This window comes from Myodes glareolus, chromosome 26, assembly GCF_982192425.1.
Source record: "Myodes glareolus chromosome 26, mMyoGla1.1, whole genome shotgun sequence".
Taxonomy (NCBI): Eukaryota; Metazoa; Chordata; class Mammalia; order Rodentia; family Cricetidae; genus Myodes; species Myodes glareolus.
In genome coordinates, this window is record NC_142051.1 from 20,223,364 (window position 1) to 20,245,741 (window position 22,378).

The following is a 22,378-nucleotide window of genomic DNA, read 5'->3' on the forward strand; positions in this document are numbered from 1 at the left end:
CAGACTGGAGAGCTGAGTGTTTTGAATTTGGGCTATCTAAGACCCAAGTTCGCACATGGCTTGCCCTGGGAGTCCAGGCTATGCTGAACTGGATTGATAGGGAAACTAGAAAGATTGCATTGAGACCCTGACCACTAGCTATTTGCTTTCTGTCATCTGTTTTTTGAGACAGGGTTTCTCTGTGTAAAAGTCCTGGCTGTCCTGGAACTCACTATGTAGACCAGGATGGCCTCAAACTCACAGAGATCTGCCTGCCTCTGCCTCCTGAATGCTGGGATTAAAGGCATGCGCCACCACCGCCTGGCACTTTCTGTGTCTATTAAAGGACACCTGTAACCTGGCCACCTTGACATCTCCCCTCCTCTGTCCCCCTTCGCCCCATCCCTATATCTCCCTTCTTTCCAACCTTGGATCATCTAGTGGAGAGATAGCAAGCACTTCGGATGAGAAATCACAAGACTCTGGGGCTCCTGTCGAGGTTTAGAACACCGCCCCAAGTAAAGAAAATGTGAGTTTTCTTGGTTCAATTGAAGAGTCCTGGCACGAGGCATGCTATGAGTTGCCAAAAGCCGGGAGGGCATTTTCCTATTTGCTGAGGTTGACGCTCATGCATATAGATCGCTCTTCTTTGAAGTTGATCTGCTTTGTTTACAGTTATGCCCTAGTCATTAGCCAGCAGGGACTTGGGGAGTAGAATGTTCTGGGAATACTTCCTGTGAGGTTTTTCCCAGCCCCTCTGGAATGCCTCTGAGATCCACTTTGTATCTCTGGGGGTGGTCTGTGTGCCCAAAGGGACTTGGCCTTTATCCTCAAAAGGGTTCTCAGCAATCAGCCTCAAAAATAACCCAGGGCTTAGAGAGACCTCACTGAAACAGTGTCTGATTTTGCTTAAAGATGCAAGTCTGGCCTGGTTTCTACAAGTTTCTTGTGAAGATTTATTTTGCTTCTTGTCAAATTATGCGTCAGTGTACGGAACTAATCTTGTGCTTATTTTGTAGACGCTGGGAAATGGGCTAGGGAAGTAAGATATCTCTATCCGGGGGAGCCTTTACGCCTCAGAGGAGAAAGAGCAAAAGGTGTAAATCTGACAGACAGACGACAGACAGACTTGTGAAGCACCACTGAACTAAGGGGAGGCAAATCCTGCTTTATGTCTCAGAAGAGGAGGTGAGAAAGGATATATGTTAGTTTTTGGAGCACCAGAGGCAAGAACCTTTGAGACCAGGCCCTGTATAGCAACCCATCCTGAAGGATACTTTAAGATAGTATCTCAATGAATACAGCCCAGGCCAAGGGAAGCCTCAGGGGTGATGCTGTGAACTTTAAGGCCAATTTCACCTCCGGTGACTCACAAAAAGCCCCGAGGGGTCATAAAAGTGTCAAACAGATTGTTCTATCCAGGACACGGGAGCAGCCAAGACTGATGAAAAAGACAGGAAGATCAAGCAGGGAGGGGGAAGAGAAGCAAGGGTAGAAGAAGACATGGGAAGGACAGCTCAAACTAAGAGCATTTGAGGGGTTGCATGGAAATCAAATACAGTAGAAGTTTCTTAAAATATATTCATGTATGAAGGTGATCCAAATGAAGTCGCCAAATCATGGGGAAGACAGAGCCCCAACTGGGGGCGTCTCTCATCACCAAATGAAGCTTCCAGTATGGGGAATGAGTTACATATAATCAATTTTTGGTCAAGGGGGTCCTATGGGAACCCCCAAACATTCCAGGCTATTACCGAGGCTATTACCGAGGCTATTGGTGGCCCTATTGCTGAAGACAGAGCCTGCACAACTCCTTGGAAATGGGGAAGTAGAGCTCGTCCCCACCTAGCGCCTTTGCCCCTATGAGACTGGTGCTCATGGTGCTGGAAGATGTTCTGCACAGTACCAAAGAAGAAAGCTAAATACCAACAATGCCACAAAACTTTAGAGCTACCCTGGTGACCTACCTGCAAGATAAAGTGGTACAACAGTGGCACAAAACCTATGGAAGCAACCAACCAACGTTGGATGTAAGACCCACTCCATGAGTTGGACCCATACTCAATGCTGCTTGGGTGGGCGGGCAAGAACCTGAGACTAGATAACCCAGGGACCTGGGGAAAACCAAACATTATTGTTTTGCTAAAGGAACATAGCAAGTGACTCCTTCCTACATTCGACTCTACTCAGGGAACAGTGGCTGTTCAGTAACCATCAGAGAAGCTTCCTCCTGCAGTAGATGGGGACAAATACAGAGAGCCACAGCCAGACAATGTACAGAGTGAGAATCCTTGGAATTCTGAGCCCCAAAAGAAAAGTCTCCATCAAATCCCTCCCCTTGGGGCTCAGGGGACACTGCGGAACAGGAGGAAAGAGTGGAAGAGCCAGAGAGGATGGAGGGCGTCGAGGAATCAAAGCCTTCTAGACACTGCAGGGCTGGCACACGTATGAATTCACAGAGACTGTGGCATCAGGCACAGGGCCTGCATTAGTCTGCATCAGATGGGGTCCTAGAGCTGGAAGGAGAAGTGGGCACAGGCACCCACCCATTCCTAGCCCAGAAGCCGTCTCCCACCGATAGCCACTAGCAAACTTGATTTTCAAATTAGTTTTCCCCCAAGGAAGTCTCACTAGGAAATCAGAACGCTCTTAAGAACAGGTCTCATGCTCAGCAGTGGATGGTCAACACAAAATGAACTCAACATCTTTCGTGGTTCTTTGTCTCATCATTGTCAGATCCTAAGGTAATTTCGCCTCCCCAGATTCTAGAAGGCAGAAGGGACAAATGGCCTGTTTGTGGTGTTGACGCCCAGGCTGGCCTCCAGCCTTCCAGTATCACAAACACAAGTAACACATTTCTAAGCCGATGCTAGCCTCCTGCTCTTCTCACTTCCTCCTCTACCCTAATCCCCCCCCCACTCATTCTCCTTATAACCCTGCTATTTCAGATATGTGCTTTCTCTCTCTCTCTCTCTCTCTCTCTCTCTCTCTCTCTCTCTCTCTCTCTCTCTCCCTCTCTCCCATCTACAATAAAAGTCTTCCCCTTAACCACATTGTGGAGAAAGTCCATGGTATCAGTTTATACAATGATGTTAAGTCATGACTTTTTTTTTAAACCTTTTAGGTCCCTGGCATACCCATTATGGCTTCAGGGTTTATGTTTTTATGGGATTCCTGTGTGTGTAAATGGGAGTGTCTCTTCATCTATATGCATTTCCTGTGCCTTTTCTTTTACTTGTTTTCCTTGTTTGATTGTTTTGCCCTATTCTGACTTGTTTGTTTTTGTTGATCTTATTTTACTAGTATTCCTTAAATTCCTGTTTGTTTCCTTACAATAGATAGAAAGGTTGTGAAGCCCAAAGGGATAGGAGGTGGGAAGAAACTAGGAGGAGTAGGGGGAACGGGAAAATGTAATCAGATTATATATTGCATGAAAAATAACCCATTTTCAATAAAAGAAAAAAAAAGACTGACAACAGCTTAGGACCCCGCCCCCACCCCCCAGAGCAGGAGTCAAGGTGGATAGAAGGATCAACCCAGGAAAGGTTGCCATAGCCTCAGTGATCTGAGATGACTGGGTTCTTAATGCCAGCTACAGCATTAGTGAAGACAGTAGCAGCCCCATTCACTTCCTACCACTCTTGACTTCTTTGTGACCCTTACTTGGTCTCCATCTTTCCTTAGCTGAATTGTCTCCCCCAGTGTATTCTCCATCTCCTCTTTCTTTGCGGGGGACGTGCCACCACACAGGCCACCACAGGCCACAGGGTCACTCTACCGCTGGGGTCCTGGCCTGGTCCTAGCCCAGGCATTCCACCAGGGAGGCTTCCTTCCCCAGAGCACTGTGGGCATCTCGAGTATGGGATCCAATGCACAAGGAGAATGACGGTGCCACTGTCTGGGTCAGGGCAAGGCACAAAAATCAAAGATGAAGGTCTTGCCAAACTCAGTCAACAGTGTCCACACAGCAAGGGCGAGACTCCGGGGCAATGGATTCCAGGCAGATGGGGATGGCCTGCTGGGAAGAATTCACACTGCTTTTGCGCTGGCATTGCCTGCTAGGCAGATGCACCCCACCTCTAGAGGACCCAGATAGGACCCCAGAGTGACACAGTACTTCCCGACTCTTCCTCGCCACTTGTTTCTAATCAACTTGTGAAACCGTAGGCCACTTTTTACTGTCCTGGGAGTTGTTGCCTGATCTGCCTCTGGTGCCTCTATCTTCCATATCACTTCTTAGACAACTAATCCTCCCCGGAAAGTGGCTCTACCCATACTCTCTCACCCTCCACTCCCTCTCTGGAAAGTTCCTTTGCTCCTTTATGGAAAGGGAGTGTCCTTCCTACCTGGACACAGTCATGCATTCCGTAGCCTTGGTAGCTTTCTTTCTGCAGACTTGGGTAGTTTAAAGGCTCTATATGTGGTCTCTGAAAGAAAAAGAAAAAAAAAACTAAAAAAAATCTGGTAGGGATGGGGGAGTGGGGAGAGAGACCACTCCCCTTCTGGTATTCCAACCCGAGCCTCAGCCCTTCCTTCATTACCGGGGTCTGGAGAGTTAGGAATGATGAGAAAAGGACTTAGAGGACTCGGTGACAATGCCATTACCAACACATCCCCTGCAGGTGGGCCGGGATCAATTCTAGCACTACTTTGGGAAAGCTCTCTGTGTAGCACTGGCTTGATGAAGCTTGCTATGGAGACCAGGCTGGCCTCAAACAAGTGGGGGTTGAGTGGACTCTTGAGACCTCACGCCACTGCTGAGAGTTTTAGCTCTTTCCTGCCCATGTGGGTGCACAGGTCGCCCTCACCCATTGGCTGGGCGGTCCTGCATCTGTTCTTCACCGGCGGCAGGCTTCACTCATTTCCCTCGACTAGAAAAGTCAGTGAGGGGCAGCAGTTTGAGATGATGCTTTCCTGAGTTCCCCAGACCGCGCCCTTGAACGAGTCGGTTCCGCTCCTTATAAAGACATGCGTTCTTCTTGAACAAACGTGAAATGAAACTGGTTTCCGTGTTTTCCCACTTGATTTGCAACCCAGGCATCATTCAAGGGTAAGGATGCATCCGAGGCTCTCCAAGTATTTGTGAAGTAGCCGTCTGGGAACGGGGCTCAGCTGCCTCCAGGATGACATGCGGCTCCACACTTGGCATTCATCCCGCGCCATTCTGCTCCCAGGGGGCTGGGAGTTTGCCAGTCTTCGGTCTGGAGGAACAGGGCCTCCAAGGCTGCTTTAGCTGTCTCAGTAGACACTTTACTGTTTCACTACCTTCGGTTCCCGGGCGACCTCTGCAAGCTTCTGCATTCTCAGCAATGCAAGAGGGAACCAATATATTGGGAGGGTCCGGAGTGCTGGGGAAGAGCTTAATGGGTGCTCAACTATTCCTGTCTCTAGGTCCACATTGAAGTAAAGCACTGCTCACAGACCGTTCAGGTAATAGGAGATCCCACCGCACCCGCCGTTTGACTAAATCCAATCATTTAGAAGCAACCGTTTTTAGACTCTGGGCCACGGTGTGGGGAACAATTCTAGACCACATTAGAATATGTTTCGGCTTAATTGGGTGGCTTAGTTTGCTTTCTATCGCTGTGATAAAACGTAACCAAAAGCAACTCAGGAAAGAAAGGGTTTATTTGGCTGGCTCATTCTGATCACAGTGCACCATGCAGGGGAGTGAGGGCAGGAACTCAGGGCAGGAATCTGGAGGGAGGAACTGGTACAGAGGCTGTGGCAGAGAGCTACAACTTACTGGCTTGCTGTGTTTACTGTTTTATACACCACTGGACCCTCCCACATCAATCATTAAACATGAAAATGCCCTACAGAGTTTCCCACAGGCTATCCAGTGGAAATATTTATCTCAGATGAGGTTCTTCTTGTGCCGAAAACAAGCAAGCAAACAAACAAAAACTAAATAGGACACTGAGTAATTAGACACTCAGTCCTTTGCCAAACTCTAGTGCTCCGAACAGCAGTTTTCTTTATTTTATTTTATTTATTTTATTTTATTACTTAAAAAAAAATACCAATCCAAATCCCCACTCCCTTCCCTCCTCCCACTCCCCTCCCACTTCCTCCATACACCCTCCCATCCCACCCCCTCCAATCCTAAGAGAGGGCAATGCACTCTGACCTGTGGAAAGTCCAAGACCCTCCCTACTATATCTAGGTTGAGCAAGGTATACATCCAAAGAGAATAGGACCCCAAAAAGCCAGTACATGCAGTTGAGACAAATCCCAGTGCCACTGTCAGTGACCCCTCAGTCTGCCCCAACTGTCAACCACATTCAGAGGGTTCAGTTTGATCCCATGCTCGTTCACTCCCAGTCCAGTTGGAGTTGGTGAGCTCCCATTAGCTCAGGCACACTGTCTCAGTGAGTGAACCCCTCTTGGTCCGGACTTCCTTGCTCATATTCTCACTCCTTCCGCTCTTCAGCTGGACCTGGGGAGTTCAGTCCAATGCTCCGATGTGGGTCTCTGCCTCTGTTTCCACACAACAGCAGTTTACATTGCACATGCGCATTGCATGCTTACAGATTCATCAGAACCCTAACCAAACCAAACCCCATAAAGTAACTTGTCTCCTCGTGTTTCTTAAGGGAGGAGAGGAAAACAGAGGGCAAGGAATGAGCTCACAAATGGTTTCAGTTTCTGCAGCTTGGAACTCTAGGGGTGAAATGGGGCTGTTGGACATACTCCCTAGACATTCTGCCTGAAGGAAGAGAGGCTTCTGGCAAGACAAACACCTTTGGGGGCATATTAAGCTTGCAGATAAGTTAACAAATTTTATTGTGTATATTCTTATTATACAACATGATTATATATATATACATGATATATATATCGTCACACTTACATATATACATATGCATGCATACATACACACACACACACACACACACACACACACATATATATATATATACACATACACACAATGGCCACTTCCTCACTTTTACCAACCAGTAAGTATTAAAATATTAGCTACTTTTTCCATTGCTCTGGCAAAATGCCAGGCAAAAGCAACTTAAGGAAAGAAGGTGTGTGTGTGTGTGTGTGTGTGTGTGTGTGTGTGTGTATAAGTGGTGTATAAGTGTGACAATTCATCTCCACCACCAACCGGCTGGATTTGGAATCACCACGGAAACACACCCCTAGGTGTGCCTATGAGGCTGTTTCCGGAGAGGCTTAGCTGAGGAGGAACCATCAGCCTTAAGTGTGGGTGGCGCCCCAGGGACTGTGGTCCAGACTAAACAATGGGGATGGAGCAAGCACGGGCCCCCTGCTGCTTCCCGTCTGTGGATGCGTGAGCCATTGCCCCTCACTCTGGCTGTCATACTCTCCCTGCCATGGCAGCCTATAGTCTCAAATCCTGAACCCAAATAAAGCTTACCTTCCTTCCTTCTTTAAGTCGCTGTTTCCGGTGTTTTTACAGCAATGGGAGAAGTAGCTAATATTTAATAGTTAGCAGTAAAAGTGAGGAAATAGTTATTGTAATGAGTCAAACGCATGTATCTGTAACCTCACACCCAGTGTGTCCTGCAGAGTTCTAAGATGAACACATCTTTGATTTACGTTTTTGGTTAAATGTAGAGCATGAAGTCAAACTTATCAAGCATTAATAATAAGAACCAAAGGAAAAAATTCCAGTATTTAGAGGTCTATACTCCCTGGTTTTGGTTTTATAGCCCGCTTCGTTTTGTTTATGTGGGCATCGACAACCAGTTTTGTTACTGTGGGTTTTTTTTTATCATTATGGTTATTATTATTAAATGAAATGTCTTCTTTCTGCAGAAAAATTAACGTATAGAATAAAATCCTGAGGAGCCTGGCAAACTAGACTGGGAACACCAACTGCTTCCCCCTGTCAGGTGTCTCTAGCAGCCTTATAATGACTGTCACCTTCCTTTATGGATCACTCACAAGGAGTTCCCGACAAGGCTAAGCATTTTGTTGCTGTGTTGGAAGTAATCTTCCGGACAGCTGCTGCTGGAGAGGTATGATTCCCTGGTCTCTTATGGGAGGTTTAGGATCCAGGCAGCAATGTCGAATGGACGGCAGCTTTTTCAAATCAAATCATATCACAGCAAATATTTCTTAAGGGATGTGTGCCCCTCCCCCCCCCAAAAAAGGACAGGATACACAAAAAGTTCTACTGAATTTGGTGTTTATTTCCTTCTCTGGTGACACTTGTTAGGGGAGAAAGGTTGAATTCTTTTTTTGTGGAGTTGCTGAGGTCTAACAGGTGCATTAAAACCCGTGTGTGCTCAGTACACACACACGGCTGGACCATTGTGGTGTGTTGGCTTCTTCGCTTCCCTAGTGTTCTATGGTAGGCGCCCCTGCTAGACAACCACTGTTAGAAACCAGTTGTTCAGAACGCAGCTACCTAGTCAGTTGTTAGAAGCCAACCGAAGTCTTTAGAGGGAGTTTGCGTCCTAGGAAAAGATTTTTTTCCCCTCTGACAAAAGGGCAGTGTCATGGGTGCTTCGGAAAGTGTGAGCAGAGGAAGTCTCGGGGAAAGTTCCTTCCTCTCTGTCTCCTTCATAGGACTTCAGCAACCCTTGCCCTTCCTCTGTAGCTGGAGGGTGAGTGAGTGAGTCCTCCCTCCTATCTACAACTTATGAACCTTCCAATTTTGTACTTTCTATGTCTCTCTTTTTCGTTCAGAAACACACGAGACATGTAAAATCCATATTTCTATTTTATGCTGAGTTCTAGCTGGTAAATTCAAAATGAAAATATGGATTTTACATGTCAAGTTAAATGCGTCTGAATAAGGCTGTCCCCCTGATTATGCCACTGACACAGCCATCAGTGGGTTGAAGACACTGAGAACCCGCTAATTTCACAAAAGCTGCCCCACAGTCCTATTCTACAGTCATTTGGCGGCGCTGGATATTCTGTGTGAAAGCCACATTGAAATCAAAGTGTTTTCCCAGGCTCTTGGAGTGCCCGGGTCAAGAACGCTGACAATCTGCTGTCACAGAGAGAGCCTGTCAGCATTGCTCGCTGTCACAGGGCCCAGCCGTCACTCCAACAAGAACAAGCAGGCAACCTGCTGCCTCGTGACAACCGCTGTGACTCCGGAGGGAGCCAAGTGCTATGAATGAAACCCCTGGCAAAGGTCATTGTTCGCCAGAGGGAACATGGCAGCGCCTGCGGCACAGACACAATTCTGAATTAAAAAGTGGGTTACTGCAAATCCAAGGACAATACGCTTACTGGGGACCCATCTCCTTTCTGTAATCTCTGCGTTCTGAGCTCTGCTTCAGTCTGAACCCTTCAGTCAAAGGAAAGAGGAAATGTGTTATTTGGGGTTATTGGTGTTTTAGGTAGGGGAGTTTTGGGTTTTTGGTTTTGTTTTTTTAATTCCCCCCTTCCTTCCTTCCTTCCTTCCTTCCTTCCTTCCTTCCTTCCTTCCTTCCTTCCTTCCTTCCTTCCTTCCTTCCTTCCTTCCTTCCTATCAGTTAAAGACTGAGTCTCACTACCGAGCCCCAGTTGGCCTTGAACTCACAGAGATTCTCCTACTTCTGGCTCCTGTGTGCACACGCTGGAACATCCAGCTGAAGAAAGTGTTGTTGATAGTTTAATTTGTTGTTAGGCACATGGCGTTCGCCTAGTTCTTCAGAAGGGCCCCCACAGTGATACATGAGGATCTCATAGGTGCTCTTAGGCTCAACAACCCTTTTTGGTGATGGGCTGTAGCTAAGTGGTAGTGTCTTCCTAGCATGTGGGGGGACTCCAAGTTAAATCTCTGCCACCAAAACAAAACACAAAAATAAACAAAACCTGAAAGCCTTTCTCAGGCACCATTTTCTCTGACACCCAGTGAAGCAAGGGCGTCTTGTCAGCTACGTCCTCAAGTAACAGAATAAATGGTCAAGGCATGCCACCGTTTTCTTAAACTCCACAAGTAATTCCAAGACCTCAGGGTGATTAACAACACTGAAGCAATCCATGAATATTTTATGTCATAAGATAAAGTAAATCCCAAGCAGCTTTTTAAATCCAGCTTCTAAATAAGTTGTTTTCAATGAAAAAAATTAAAGAATATAGTCTAAAAATCACTATATATATATATATATATATATATATATATATATATATATATATATATATATATATATATATATGTCTGTTTGCCCAGCAGGGGTAGGTAGTGCAGGCCTTTAATCCCACCACTTAGGAGGCAGAAGCAGGCAAATCTCTGAGTTTGAGGACAGACTGGTCTACAGATCAAGTTCCGGGACAACAAGGTCTACACAGAGAAACCCTTAAAAAATCAAAAATAGCTACCTAAAGAAATAAAATATGTCTATTTTTAAAAATTATGCTTTTAGCTCTCTTTGTGAATTGGCCCCATGTTTGAGGGTTTTGTTCACGCTGGCAGTTTATATCTTAAAGGGCTGAGTCACTGCAAAAAAAAAAAACTGTAAAATTAAATAGATTATTTTCAATATATATAAGAACCTTAAAGATTTCATGAAATTAAAATAAAAATCTGCCCTCGGGAGGAAAAAAAACTTCGATGAGTCTTTATCTGGATGCTGAAAAGACCACAAACGAGTCTAAAAGCTGCAAGTGGTTCTGTGTAAGAATAATTGTGTAAGAATAATCACCTGTTGGGAGAAGTGGATGGGGTGGGCGGTGGGCAGGGAAGGCGAGGGGGAGCGGGAGGTGGGGTAGGAGGGAGAACTTTGGTTGGAATGTAAAATGAAATTATAAATAAGTAAAGTAATTCAAAAATAAGAATACTCACCTTCAGGACCAGCAACATGCTCAGAGAGTAAGGGTTCTTACCTTGCAAATCTTGTGACCCGAGCTCAATCCCTGAAACACCCATAAAGGTGGAAAAAGAGAATTGACACCAGGAAATTGCTCACACGCGTGCACACGCACGCACACATGCACGCGTACGCACGCACACATGCACGCGTGAGCACGCGGGCACGCACTGGACCCCTGCGTGGGTAACTGGTACCTGGATGCTTCATTTCCTCCTCTGTGACGGGACGAGGCTGGATGATGTTTTGGCTCATCTCCTAAAATGGCATCAGGGTTCTGACTTCAAATTCACCTTTTATTTGGATCGGGGAAAGGGAACATTTTATATTGAAGACAAAACAAAATGAATACAAACCAGGTCCTACCTGGAGAGACAATCATGAAACTCAGGCCACCCAGTAGCTCCCTGGCACTAATATCAAGAATGTCGCGTAAGCCTCTGGTGATGGTTACAGTCACTCCTTTCTAAGCGTGTGTGCTGTAGGAAGGGCCATGCTCATCCTCGCGGCTACAATACGGCTTGAATAGTGCTAGACACCTTAAGAGTCCCCTCTGCTGCCCGTGTCTAAGAGTGAGTCACGGAATTCTCCTCCTACTGAGAAGAGCCCGTTCCCTCCAGCCAAGTCTTGAAATTTTATCACAGGAAATTACATGGGACCTGCACCTCTGCTACAAAACAGGTCCCTGTTTTGTAATGAATGTTTCGAGTGAGTAGAATGAACCCTCAGAGCAAGGGTGCGTGAACCTCTGAAGAAGCCAGGTCTCTTCTCAGTACCGTCTCCCAAGGTCTAAGGTGCAAATTGCACGCCATAGAGTTGGTCTGCCTGTCCTATTGGGCCATGAAAATTACTGGGGGGGAGGGGGTAAGAAAAAAATAACATTCCACCCAACACACACACACACACAGCACACACCCCAAAATGTATGGATTTGGAGTCACTTGGAAGAATATTTACTTCCTGTAGCCAAGATTTATAGAACGAGAGAGAGAGAGACAGAGAGAGAGAGAGAGAGAGGCAGAGGTATAAAGACAGACAAAGACACACACACACACACACACACAGAGGGAGGCTTCTTTGGTCTAAGTGAATCATGAAGCCGGTCTGCCCTTCTGAGGCAATGAGTCACCCCTGACCAGAGCCATCCACACTCCTGGCTAACTGGCTAGAAGCCACAAAGCTCAGACTTCTTCCAAAACAGTGAGCGATCCGCTTCAGCAGAACTGACTTGAACGAACCATCAGCTTCAGGAGAAAGGCAGCAGAGGACAGGGACATCATAAAAACTTCAAAACTTGGAGACTCATTTCCTGTTTCTGTCTAGGCGCGAGCTGAGTAACCGTCCAGCGGCTTTGGGAGCACAGGATGTGTGGTCTTAGGGACCAAGGAACGGGTTGGCTCACTCTATTGTAAATGACTTTGGCAGGGCTGGAGAAAATGCAACATGATCCGAGTGTTTTTTCAAGTTTCCACTTCCGGAGTGTAGCTAAACATGGAACACTTCAGGTGAATGGATGGGCCGGCAGGGAGCGAGCCATTCTCTTAGGTTTCTGTCTCGAAGGCAGTGAATCTGACTCTATCAAGGGACAGCACAGTGGAATCTTTGTCCTCAGGTTTCCGGCTCACTGTGTAGTAAGGCTCGAGTTCTAGGGCATGCGTGCCATGACAGTACCTTCTCTACCGTCTTCCCCTGTTGTTAGTGGAATAAGACAAAGCGCCCTGCTGAAGAGACAGGCACAGCCAGCGGCTTAGCTCCTCATCACCGGCGTGGCCCATTTCAAATGAGGAAGGGCAGTGCTGGAGAGATGGCTCAGTAGGGAAAGGCACTGACTGCTCTTCCAGACCTGAGTTCAATTCCCAGCACCCACATGACAGCTCACAACTGTCTATAACTCCAATACATCCATACATATATGGATACATATACATACATATATATACATACATATATTATATATATAATATATATTGTGTATAACACCCTTACACAAACAGACAGATATGTAGGCAAAAGGAGGTAGAGCAGCCGGGTGGTGGTGGCACCCGCCTTTAATCCCAGCACTCAGGAGGCAGAGGCAGGTGGATGTCTGTGAGTTCAAGGCCAGCCTGGTCTACAAGAGCTAGTTCCAGGATAGGCACCAGAGCTACACCAAGAAACCCTACCTCAAAAAAACAAAAAGAAAATGAGAAAAGAAAACTAAGAAAGCCTCCAAACACTGTTAAATGTTCCTGCAGAACAGAATCATCCCAAGTTAAGACTACCCTTTCAAGTTCAATCTTCTTGCAATGTTACAGACTCCTTCCCCGCATCCAAGGCCTAGTGGTGGCTGTGACAGACACAGTCATACATGGCATTCCTTGAGGAACAGGCTCCGAGACTATAATTTGTCTACAAGAGATGGGGGTGGGGCACAGAAATTTTGAGAAGGACAAGGGAAGCAGGATTGGGCAGAGTTGAAAGACCAACAGGGGCATCTGGGGCTGGTGGCCCTTTAGAGCTGGGTTGACCTGAGACAACGGGGCCTTGCCCTGTTTCCTTCCCCTTACACCGCTATCTACATATGGGCAACACCCAAGGAAGGTGTGTGTTTTCAAGCAAGGTGACATTCCGTGAAGGCAGTTCTGGGTGGGGGGCACAAAGCCACAAACACCATAGTGCCAGCCTTCTGTCTAACTGGCCATCTGGGTAGAGCTTGGTTGTCGTAGAGATGTTATCGATTATATAACCATAGCCAGTAGAATACATTGAGTACCTAGATGAGGGATGGAAAATAATATCAATTTTTCATATAAAATCAATATGATATGATCAATAAAATCATATCAATCATATTGATTATGCTGGGGGAGGTGAGACGGCTCAGGACTTAGGAGGTCTGACTGATCAGCCACGAGGACATGGGTTGGATCCCAGGGCCTACATGGCGGAAGAGACCTGATCACACAAATAGCCCTTCGTCTTTCAAAGCATGCTGTTACTGCTTCTGCATAATAAGTAAATACATGCAAAAACATGTTTTAAGACTCTTGCACTATGAATATTTTCCTCTTGTTTTCAAGGTCTGGCATGATGATTCACACCTGGAACCCCAGCCTCTTGGAGGACGGGACAGACGGATTGCTCGTTCAAGGACAGTCTGGGCTACACAGTGAGGTCCTGTCTCAACAATGACGTCATGCCTGCCATCCTGTGAGATGTGCGACAGCCTCAAGAAATGCAGTTCATGGCTTTGTAATACTGTATTACATAGTCTCATGGCCGCAATGCTTTCAAACCTGTGTCACCTGGCCTGAGACACAGGAAACTCCCTTCCGTAGAAACGCTAGGCCGTTTAAGTACTTTAAACACAAACAACCTCTAGAACTCCCCGGTAAGCGTTTATTAAGTCCATTTTACAGAAGATTTGATTAAGTGAGTCAAGATCTCTATCGTAGGTAAAATGGCAGAACTAAGGCTTGAATCCGTGACTCCCGGTCTTGCCTTTTACCAACCCTGTTCAATAACCTCTGTGCATCTATTTCAAGTGGTCTTGAAGTTCCTTCTCTATTAGTAATATACCTTCTGATTCAAGTTCTTAGGAAAAGCTGCCAATGTTAAGACTATGCTATGGGATTTTAAAAATGTCTTCAAAGATATACTTTAAAGATTTTTTTGTATTTAAAAGCATTTAGATGCCAATGGAGATTGGAGGCCTTCAGTTCGGCTACTAGAGATGGAAATTGCATTGGTATGGATCTTGGTTTATTGATACAAATTTAAGATCAATTTTGTTTTATATATATTTCTGCTCTTGATTAAGGTATTGTGTTTGTGCAACTCATTTAAAACTGCAATATATAATTAAGAAATATAGGTTAATAGATAATCATCTATAATAGTCAAGCTTGCAGTAGTGTTAGATTTTTCTTAATGTACAGAGATATATTTCAGATGGATTCTTCAACTGTGGCTTAGGCATATTTTTAGCAAGCTCTTACATCTTAAATTAACCAGTTTCTATTATTTTATATTTTACCATGAGGCTCGTGGCCTTACCAGCAAGGTTCCGGCTGGCAGCTTTCTCCTCTGGCAGCTACATGGCATCTCACTGACTCTGCCTTATTTCTCTCAGCATTCAGTTTAATTTTCCTGCCTTGCTCTATTCTACTAAGCCACTGGCCAAAACAGGTTTATTCATTAACCAATAAAAGCAACACATAGACAGAAGGACTTCCCACATCACAGCTCTTGGCTCTAAACAGAATGCTGTGGAGGTACCTGTTCAAAGGATGGCTCTCTAATCAAGTCTTTACTCTTCCTGGAAACTTAGGGCTCAAGACGAAAACTGCTTTCCAGATAATTCCCTAGGCACTGTTTCTCATCGTCTGGAATAAAAATTAATTCAGCTCAAACTCATTAGCATTTTCTCCATTCCTTCTCCTCTTTAGAAGTAGAAATATAGAAAGAACACCCCCCTAGGAGTCAGAGTGGGCTTAGCCCCAAAACCTAATTAGCATTTGGAAAGCTAATTATTTCACCAAAAGATGAGTGAATTTCTAGATTCAAAGTTCTCAATCTTTAAAAAAAAAAGTGAATATAAACTTAACCTTAAAGATACCTCTTTCATCTGAGAATGGCCACGGTCTTTATAAGTTAAGCTCTTCAGAATCTCTGTCACTCAGGAATTCAGTGGACATGCTGGGCATTAAGGCCTTCCAAGACACACAAGCAAGTCATCCCAAAGGATACTTTAATTGAAAGGGAATGCATTCTGAAAGCATGAAAAATAACTCCTTCCTACACCTTCACACAAATTCTGACCGTGTTCTTAGGTTTACAGTCGTGAGTAAAGCCCTTGGCACAACAAGGTGGTGCTTGCGTTAGGGAAGCTGGTAGTTCCATATTCTGAAAACCTGAATTACAAGGCTGGACATAGAAGGGTAACCATCAGTAGAGTTACCTTTAAAGAACAAACAAACAAGAGCCTGCTTCCCCACTGCTTAGACAGACCGGCTCACCAGCTGGTCAGCTACTGAGTACCAAGGAGGATGTGTCTAAAGATGAGATCTTTCCTCCATTGGAGAAAAACTCCTTTTAGAGTGATCAAATCCAGGGCTTTATATTCTACCACTACACTTACAGTCCCAGGCCTAAGAATGCCCCCTTTTCTCTTTGGTGAATAATTTGCTGACAAAGTCACAGGTATCTTTGGCACCCAATCTTATACACTGGCTGCTTATTCAAACTGCAGATTTAAAAAAAAAAGTCACTTTTCAAAACTAGGTCAAGAATTTAACAATTAGAGCTGGGGATGTCGATCGGTTGGAAAGTGCTCGCCTAGCATGTACAAGGTCATGTGTTAGCTCACCACTTCTCGCCTAGCATGTACAAGGCCCCGTGTTAGCTTCCCCCCCCCCCGTGTTATCCAGCATTGAATAAACTAAACGGTGGTACACATCTGTGATCCTAGCATGGAAGTGAAAGGAAAGGTTCAGAAGTTCAAGGTCATCCTCAGGTACCTACCAAGTATGAGGCCAGCCCACGCTATATGAGCCTCTTCAGTGGTTCTCAGCTTCCCTCATGCTGTGACCCTTTATGTTGTAGTGACCTCCAACTACAAAATTATTTTTGTTGCTACTTCATAACTATAATTTTGCCGCTGTTGTGAATCGGAATGTATCTGTGTTTTCTAACAGGCTTAGGCAACTCCTGTGGAAGGGTCCTTGGGTTGCTAGATCTATAATTTGCTCACTTAAAATTGATTCTGCTGAGGGTGTTTCTTCACTGAGCCAAACCCAAGCAGTTACACTAAAAGAAATAAAAGTTCACAGACCGCTCCGTCCCACACAGCACTGTCTGTCAGCTGCAGAATCATTCTACATCCATTCGAATCTCAGACCCTTCCAATCCTGCCCCAAATAAGATATGTTAACACTGTCCCCTGAATAAATCATGTCCCCTTCCTGGAAACAGAGGCGGACCATACTTTCTCTCTATTGGGTTTAAAATTGGGACTTACGAAAATTAGAGAGGGCGGGAAAAAGAGCTAACACAGACGGGCCTTTCAGGGGCAGCCAGCCTTGCTGACACTGTTTACGTTCAGAGGAAACACTAACATACACTACTTCCTTTTTAACTGTCACTGGAAAAAATACATGAATTGAAACAAGAAAGTTGGTTCGATCCATCTAGGATTCGGAAGTCCTTGCTTGTTTGATAAAGTCGGGCTTTCTGAAAGGATCTCACGCACATTTTATTCTCGGACTTCAGGACAAAGCAGATCCAACCGGATTTCTACTGAGAAAGTACAACTGAAGAAGGTCACGGCATCCAGCCCGTTCCCTCAGTGTCTCGGGACACAGGAGAGCTAATAAAGGAAACAGTGAAGCAAGAGACCACCTCCTGGGTGCTGAGGCATCACCCACCCTTCCTTCTTTTGAGTTATTGAGCTGTGTGCCAGGTTGGCAGGCAACACAAATTCAAGGACAATAGTTCAAGTTCCAGATGGGACATTCCTTTTCATTTTTCAATGAATACGTGTGTGTGTTTTAATTGGACCTGTCCTCCTTTGCTCTTTCTTGGAGTAAACATATTTTCAAACTTTTCCATGATGAAACCACCTTCCTGACCAGACAGATTTCCCAGTGTCTTGGGTGGTTTGTATCACTTTTCTACAGGTAGAGTGAAACCATCAGATGCACTTGTATTTTGTTTTGTTGAGTATGCTTGCCCCCCTCACCCAGAAAAAAAAAAGGTAGTCATTTCAGAGTATCAAAACAATTTAAAGAAGTTGGGTGGTGGTGGCATACATCTTTAATCCCAGCATTTGGGGTTAAAGCAGGCGGATCTCTATGAGTTCAAACCCAGCCTAGGCTACATACAGAGCAAGTTCCAGGACAACCAGGATGGCCAGGACTGTTAGACAGAGAAACTCTGTCTTGAAAAACAAAACAAAACAAACAAAAAAAAAAACATTTCAAGAAACTCATCTTTCCAATCTCTGAGATTTCACAGTTTAATGTCCAGAGAAACTTTTGGCGAGGGTCAGTTTAACATGTCATTGCAGATACAAGGCTACAACAAGACAAGAGGCCACAGTTGCGTTGATCCCATCAAGAGTCATGGCTACCGTAAGAAAGAAAACATTCTAGCCACCCAGATGGAGCCTGGTTTGGGTTTTTCAATGAGATGACCTAGTTCTATATTTAATCCAACAATAGATGTATCTTTAAAAAATAAACTACATTAATCTTCATTTCCCCCTCATTTGGGATGGGTTTTACTATCCTGATAATCCACAAATTTCGGAAGGAAAACGCTGCAGCTGGGAAGAGCAGTGGGCTAACCTGGGTTATCTGATCTGCATGTATAAACTACTCTACTACCTGAGGGCAGTCTATCAGAAGCTTGCTCCAAGGAAGCCAAATCAAACCTGGGAAATGTCAAGACGAGCTCTCGGGGCCATGCTACACGCGTGCGGTATGTTTTAAACCTTGGCAGGGTATTTTCACAACTCCATATTAGACAGCCCTGAAAGTGGGAACTCAGTCAGCCTTTCTTTCATGTCTGGAGTTCTCGTTTCTCCCTGCAACTTTCCAACTAAATTTACTACTTCCAAATCACAGCGTTCCCCTCACCAAATCTTTCTGTTCTCAGTTCTGAAAAAGAGCAATCTGGATGCTGGAAAAACACTGGCGCCGTGAAAAGGTCAGGGCGAAAGGGAACAGTTAGTAAAGCCAGGCAGCTAGGAAGTGATTTTCAGCCCCAAGAGACTTCGGTCTTACCCGAGACTCCTCCGCTAAAGCGGTGTCTGTCTGCCCGGGCTTTGTGGATCTTGATCCTCCCTCTGATTTTACACAGAGGAGAGTTTGTTCTACCTTTAAAAGCACATTCTCCTCCTCCACCCCCTCAGCATCCTGCACGAGAGGCTGTTAAAGCAAGAGTTTTCTTACTGACAAATTTTGAAGAGGTGATCCTCGGGCTTTAAAGCTGTGACCCCTTTATATAGTTCCTCATGTTGTGGTGACCTCCCTCAACCTAAAGATTACTTTCGCTGCTACTTCATTACTCTAATTCTGCCACGGTTGTGAATCATAACACAAATATCTGCTATACAGGGCATCAGGTATGCCACCCCTGTGAAATGGCGGGTCAACCTCAAGGGGGTCGTGAGAACCACCGATCTGGGGCGTCTCCAGTCCCTCCTTCTTGCCTGAGACTTTAGCCGTCTAACCAAAACGTGGAAGGTTTCGCTTTCTCCCTGAGCAATGCAGAGGAAAGAGTCGCTAGCTCTGCTCGGTATTATTTCCAGGATGACAGAAGTTATGACTCCTGGCCACACTCACAGATTGTTTTCAGGGTGCACGGCGAGGGGGTAAAACATGGTCCGAGCCGAACAGGCAGAGCTCTTGGTGAGCCGCATGGCATTCTGAACAGGGGTAGAAATACCCTCACAGCTAAGAGGGGCACTCCCTACATTTTAAAATAAAAACGTGGGTGCACTGATATTCACAATCAAAATGACGGTTTTGGGGGGGGAGTACCAGGACTGAATCCCAGGGGCCTGTCACTCGAATCACTTGAGTCCTGCTCTCGGTTCTATCAAGACTCAGTAAGTTTCCTCCCTCCCACAGACTCCGTTTACCACGGTACCAAGCCCATCTTGTCCTCGACTGGGCAGGATTGAAATTATTTTGAAATCCAGTGTCATTCCTACTGAGTTCTTCATAGAAGAGCATGACCCTGACCTTCAGATTTTCACAATTATACATGCTGATCCTTTGGCTTAAAAAAATAAACTGTACAAACTACAAATCTATGAAAGAGACCTAAACAAGTAAAAGTAACGTCAGAGTTTAATTTCAACGTCTTCAAATACAATGAAAGAGCCGACTTTCTGAGAACGTCGTACGGATAAGGAATCAGTTTTTAGTGTTTGCCCCCTCCACCACCCCTTTTCTTTTCCGAGTAGGCTTACTGGGAAAAAGGTTTCTGAAAATAAAGTTTCATTGGGGGGGAGGGGTTGGCCTACATTCAGAAATGTCTTAGAATAGGCATAAAAAAAACTAATAAATAATCATAAACCAAAATACATTAAAATAAAATTACAGTACATAAATTGCTCCTACAAGGTCCATTACGTTAGAAGATCCTTCCCAAGGTTCATAAATAAAGTCGTCTTGACTCAAAATCGCTTCCTGCACGGTGATGAAGATTATGCAGAAACCTAAGTGAACTGCAAGCAAGTTTATCGGTCGGGTGATGTCCAGACTACTTGAGCGGGCACGGGTGGGGGAGACTGTTGCTTTTGATCCAAGTGAAACACAACAGCAATGCGTTTGTCCCACTTCCCGAAGTCCTCGAAACCTGCAAAGAAATGACACGGAATGAAATGGGTGGCTCAGAAGTCAAGAAGTCAGTTCCCTCCCGGCCAGCCCAAAGGATAGTGTCCAGAAAGACACCACGTCGTTGTCTTGGTGCAGAGACACACGATAAAGCAGTACGAGGGTATACATGGCACTGACCAAGGGCGATCACGGTGATGGGAAAGTGGTCCATCCACCGTGCCCGCTCCCTGGCCGAGCTGCTGTCCTTCCCTCCCCGCATGGCCTCTACCAGATACAACTTGCCCTTCTTCTCGTCACCTCTCCAGAAACTTGCAAGGATCTTTCATTTTGCCTCGAGAGCGGAACAGGTGAACAAGCTCTCTATCCTTCCCAACAACCACGCTGACAACGTTTCTTGGTGTCCCAAGTTGCTAGGACCTTACCTAGAGGGGCCCTGGGTGCCGCCCTCTTCAGGCGGAATTGGAGGTGCTGCGGAGAAGCCGGTGGCCGAGCGGCGGCTGCGAGTGAGGAGGCTGGTGCGCGTGCTGGAGTTGGTGTGGATGAGGGTGTGGGTGAGGGTGCGGGTGCTGGTGCGGGTGGGGATGAGGATGAGGGTGCGGATGCGGGTAGGAGTGGAGCTGTTGGGACTGAAGCTTGGGTTGAGGTTGAGGCGGCATCTGCGGTTGAGGCTGGATCTGCGGCTGGGACTGGGGCTGGAGCTGGGGCTGCGGCTGCGGCTGGGGTTGGGGCTGGGGCTGGATCTGCTGCGTCTGCGGAGGCTGCTGCTGAACCAGGTGTTGCTGCTTCTGCCGCGTAGACTTGACCGCCAGTATGGCCTGCCGATTTTTGTACTGCACCATCTGCAACGTGATCTCCGCGTTCCAGCCCTGGTCCTGGGGGCACCGAAAGTCGATCTCTTTGCCCTCCGCCATCACCACAGTGAAGTACATGTACTTGCCCTTGCGCTCCACGCAGTCTACAGTCTTCATGTTCGAAAAGTGCAATTCCTTGAGCTTGACTGGTGGCTCAAGGCCGGCGACCGTGGGGCCACTAGGTTGGGACGATTCAGCTGTCCCCTGCCCGGGCTGCTGCTGCTGCTGCTGTTGCTGTTGCTGTTGCTGCTGCTGTTGCAGCTGCTTGGGCGGGATAAGCAGCAGCCCTTCCTCGGTGAGGATGCAGCACTTTTTCTTCCAGAGCTGCAGCAGCCCGTCGCTGCGCTTCTCCAGCACTCCTTCCTTCAACGCCTTGCAGCCGCTGCTCTCCAGCATCCTTCCGGCATAAGGGGTGCCGCTGCTCGGCTCGGCCTTTCGGCTTCCAGACGCCCGGGCTGGGGGCAGCAGCAGCCGCCGCGCGCTGTCCTCACCCCAGCGGCTTCCGCGGCCGCCCGCCCGGAGCGCGCAGAGGAGGCTGACTCGCAGGAGGCAGAGGGGTGGTGGTGGCGGCGGTGGCGGCTCGGGGTCCCGGCAGAGGGACAACCGCGTCCTGATGCGCCACAAGATCCCGGAGCCGCGAGCAGGCTGTTCTCCGCCGTCCTCCCGCGAGCGCTCACCGAAGGGTACTGGCCGGGCTCCCTCGCGGCGCTTTTCAATGGGCCACCCACCCCACCCCCGAGTGACACCCAGCGGAAAAGGCGGCTCCTGGCGCCCGCGCCGCGGGGGAAAACCCAGCTCCGAGAGGCGCTCGGCAGCCGGCGTCCGCCTCATTAACTTGGGACCTTCCCAGAGCCCGCCGCGACCACGCCCCCGAGCCCTGGCCCCGCCCCCGACTCCACCCCCGCCGCCCACGGCCTTCTGAGCCGGCTCCTAGCTCCGGAAACGCCTGGCGGCTCCACGCGGTCGGTCGCCGAGGTCGCCGCGACTGCCAGGCGGCCGGGCGACGGATGCCTACGCCCAGAGGGCGCCGAGAGGCCATCCCCACCCCCACCCCACGATCCCGCCCTTCCTAGGCGGGTGGGCTCTCCGCTCTCCGGGAGAAGAGAAGCCAGGGTTAGCGCGGAGAGGGTTCCCTGGTATGACTTTACAGATGGCCATGTAAACAACAAAGCCCAAGAATGCTCCGTACTTTTTTCAGCCATTAAAACACTACTGCTACCGGTTGGGTATATTGGCAGGGAAAGGGTGGACTCTTGCCAGGTACCATCTTCTCTTTCCACCCAGGGTACCAGCAGTAGGAAGATTAACCCCCGACACCGCGCTCGGGTTTTTGTTCCCTAATGTCATGTGTGTGAACGCGAGTCTGAAGTCAGCAGATCCCCTGGTACTGGAATTTAGGCTGTGAGCCGCCATGTGGATTCTAGGAATTGAACCAGTG

At 47.1% G+C, this 22,378-nt stretch overlaps 1 protein-coding gene across 1 annotated transcript; it reads right to left on the reverse strand.

Moving 5' to 3' along the window:
- Positions 1-19,579: 19,579 nt before the first annotated feature.
- Positions 19,580-21,796, reverse strand: Phlda1 (pleckstrin homology like domain family A member 1). Its single transcript, XM_048418629.3, has 2 exons — positions 20,512-21,796; positions 19,580-20,108 (listed from the first exon to the last, which is right to left on the reverse strand). Exon 1 carries the CDS (start codon positions 21,769-21,771, stop codon positions 20,539-20,541), a length of 1,233 nt encoding a protein of 410 aa, XP_048274586.3. The 5' UTR covers positions 21,772-21,796; the 3' UTR covers positions 19,580-20,108; positions 20,512-20,538.
- Positions 21,797-22,378: the final 582 nt, after the last annotated feature.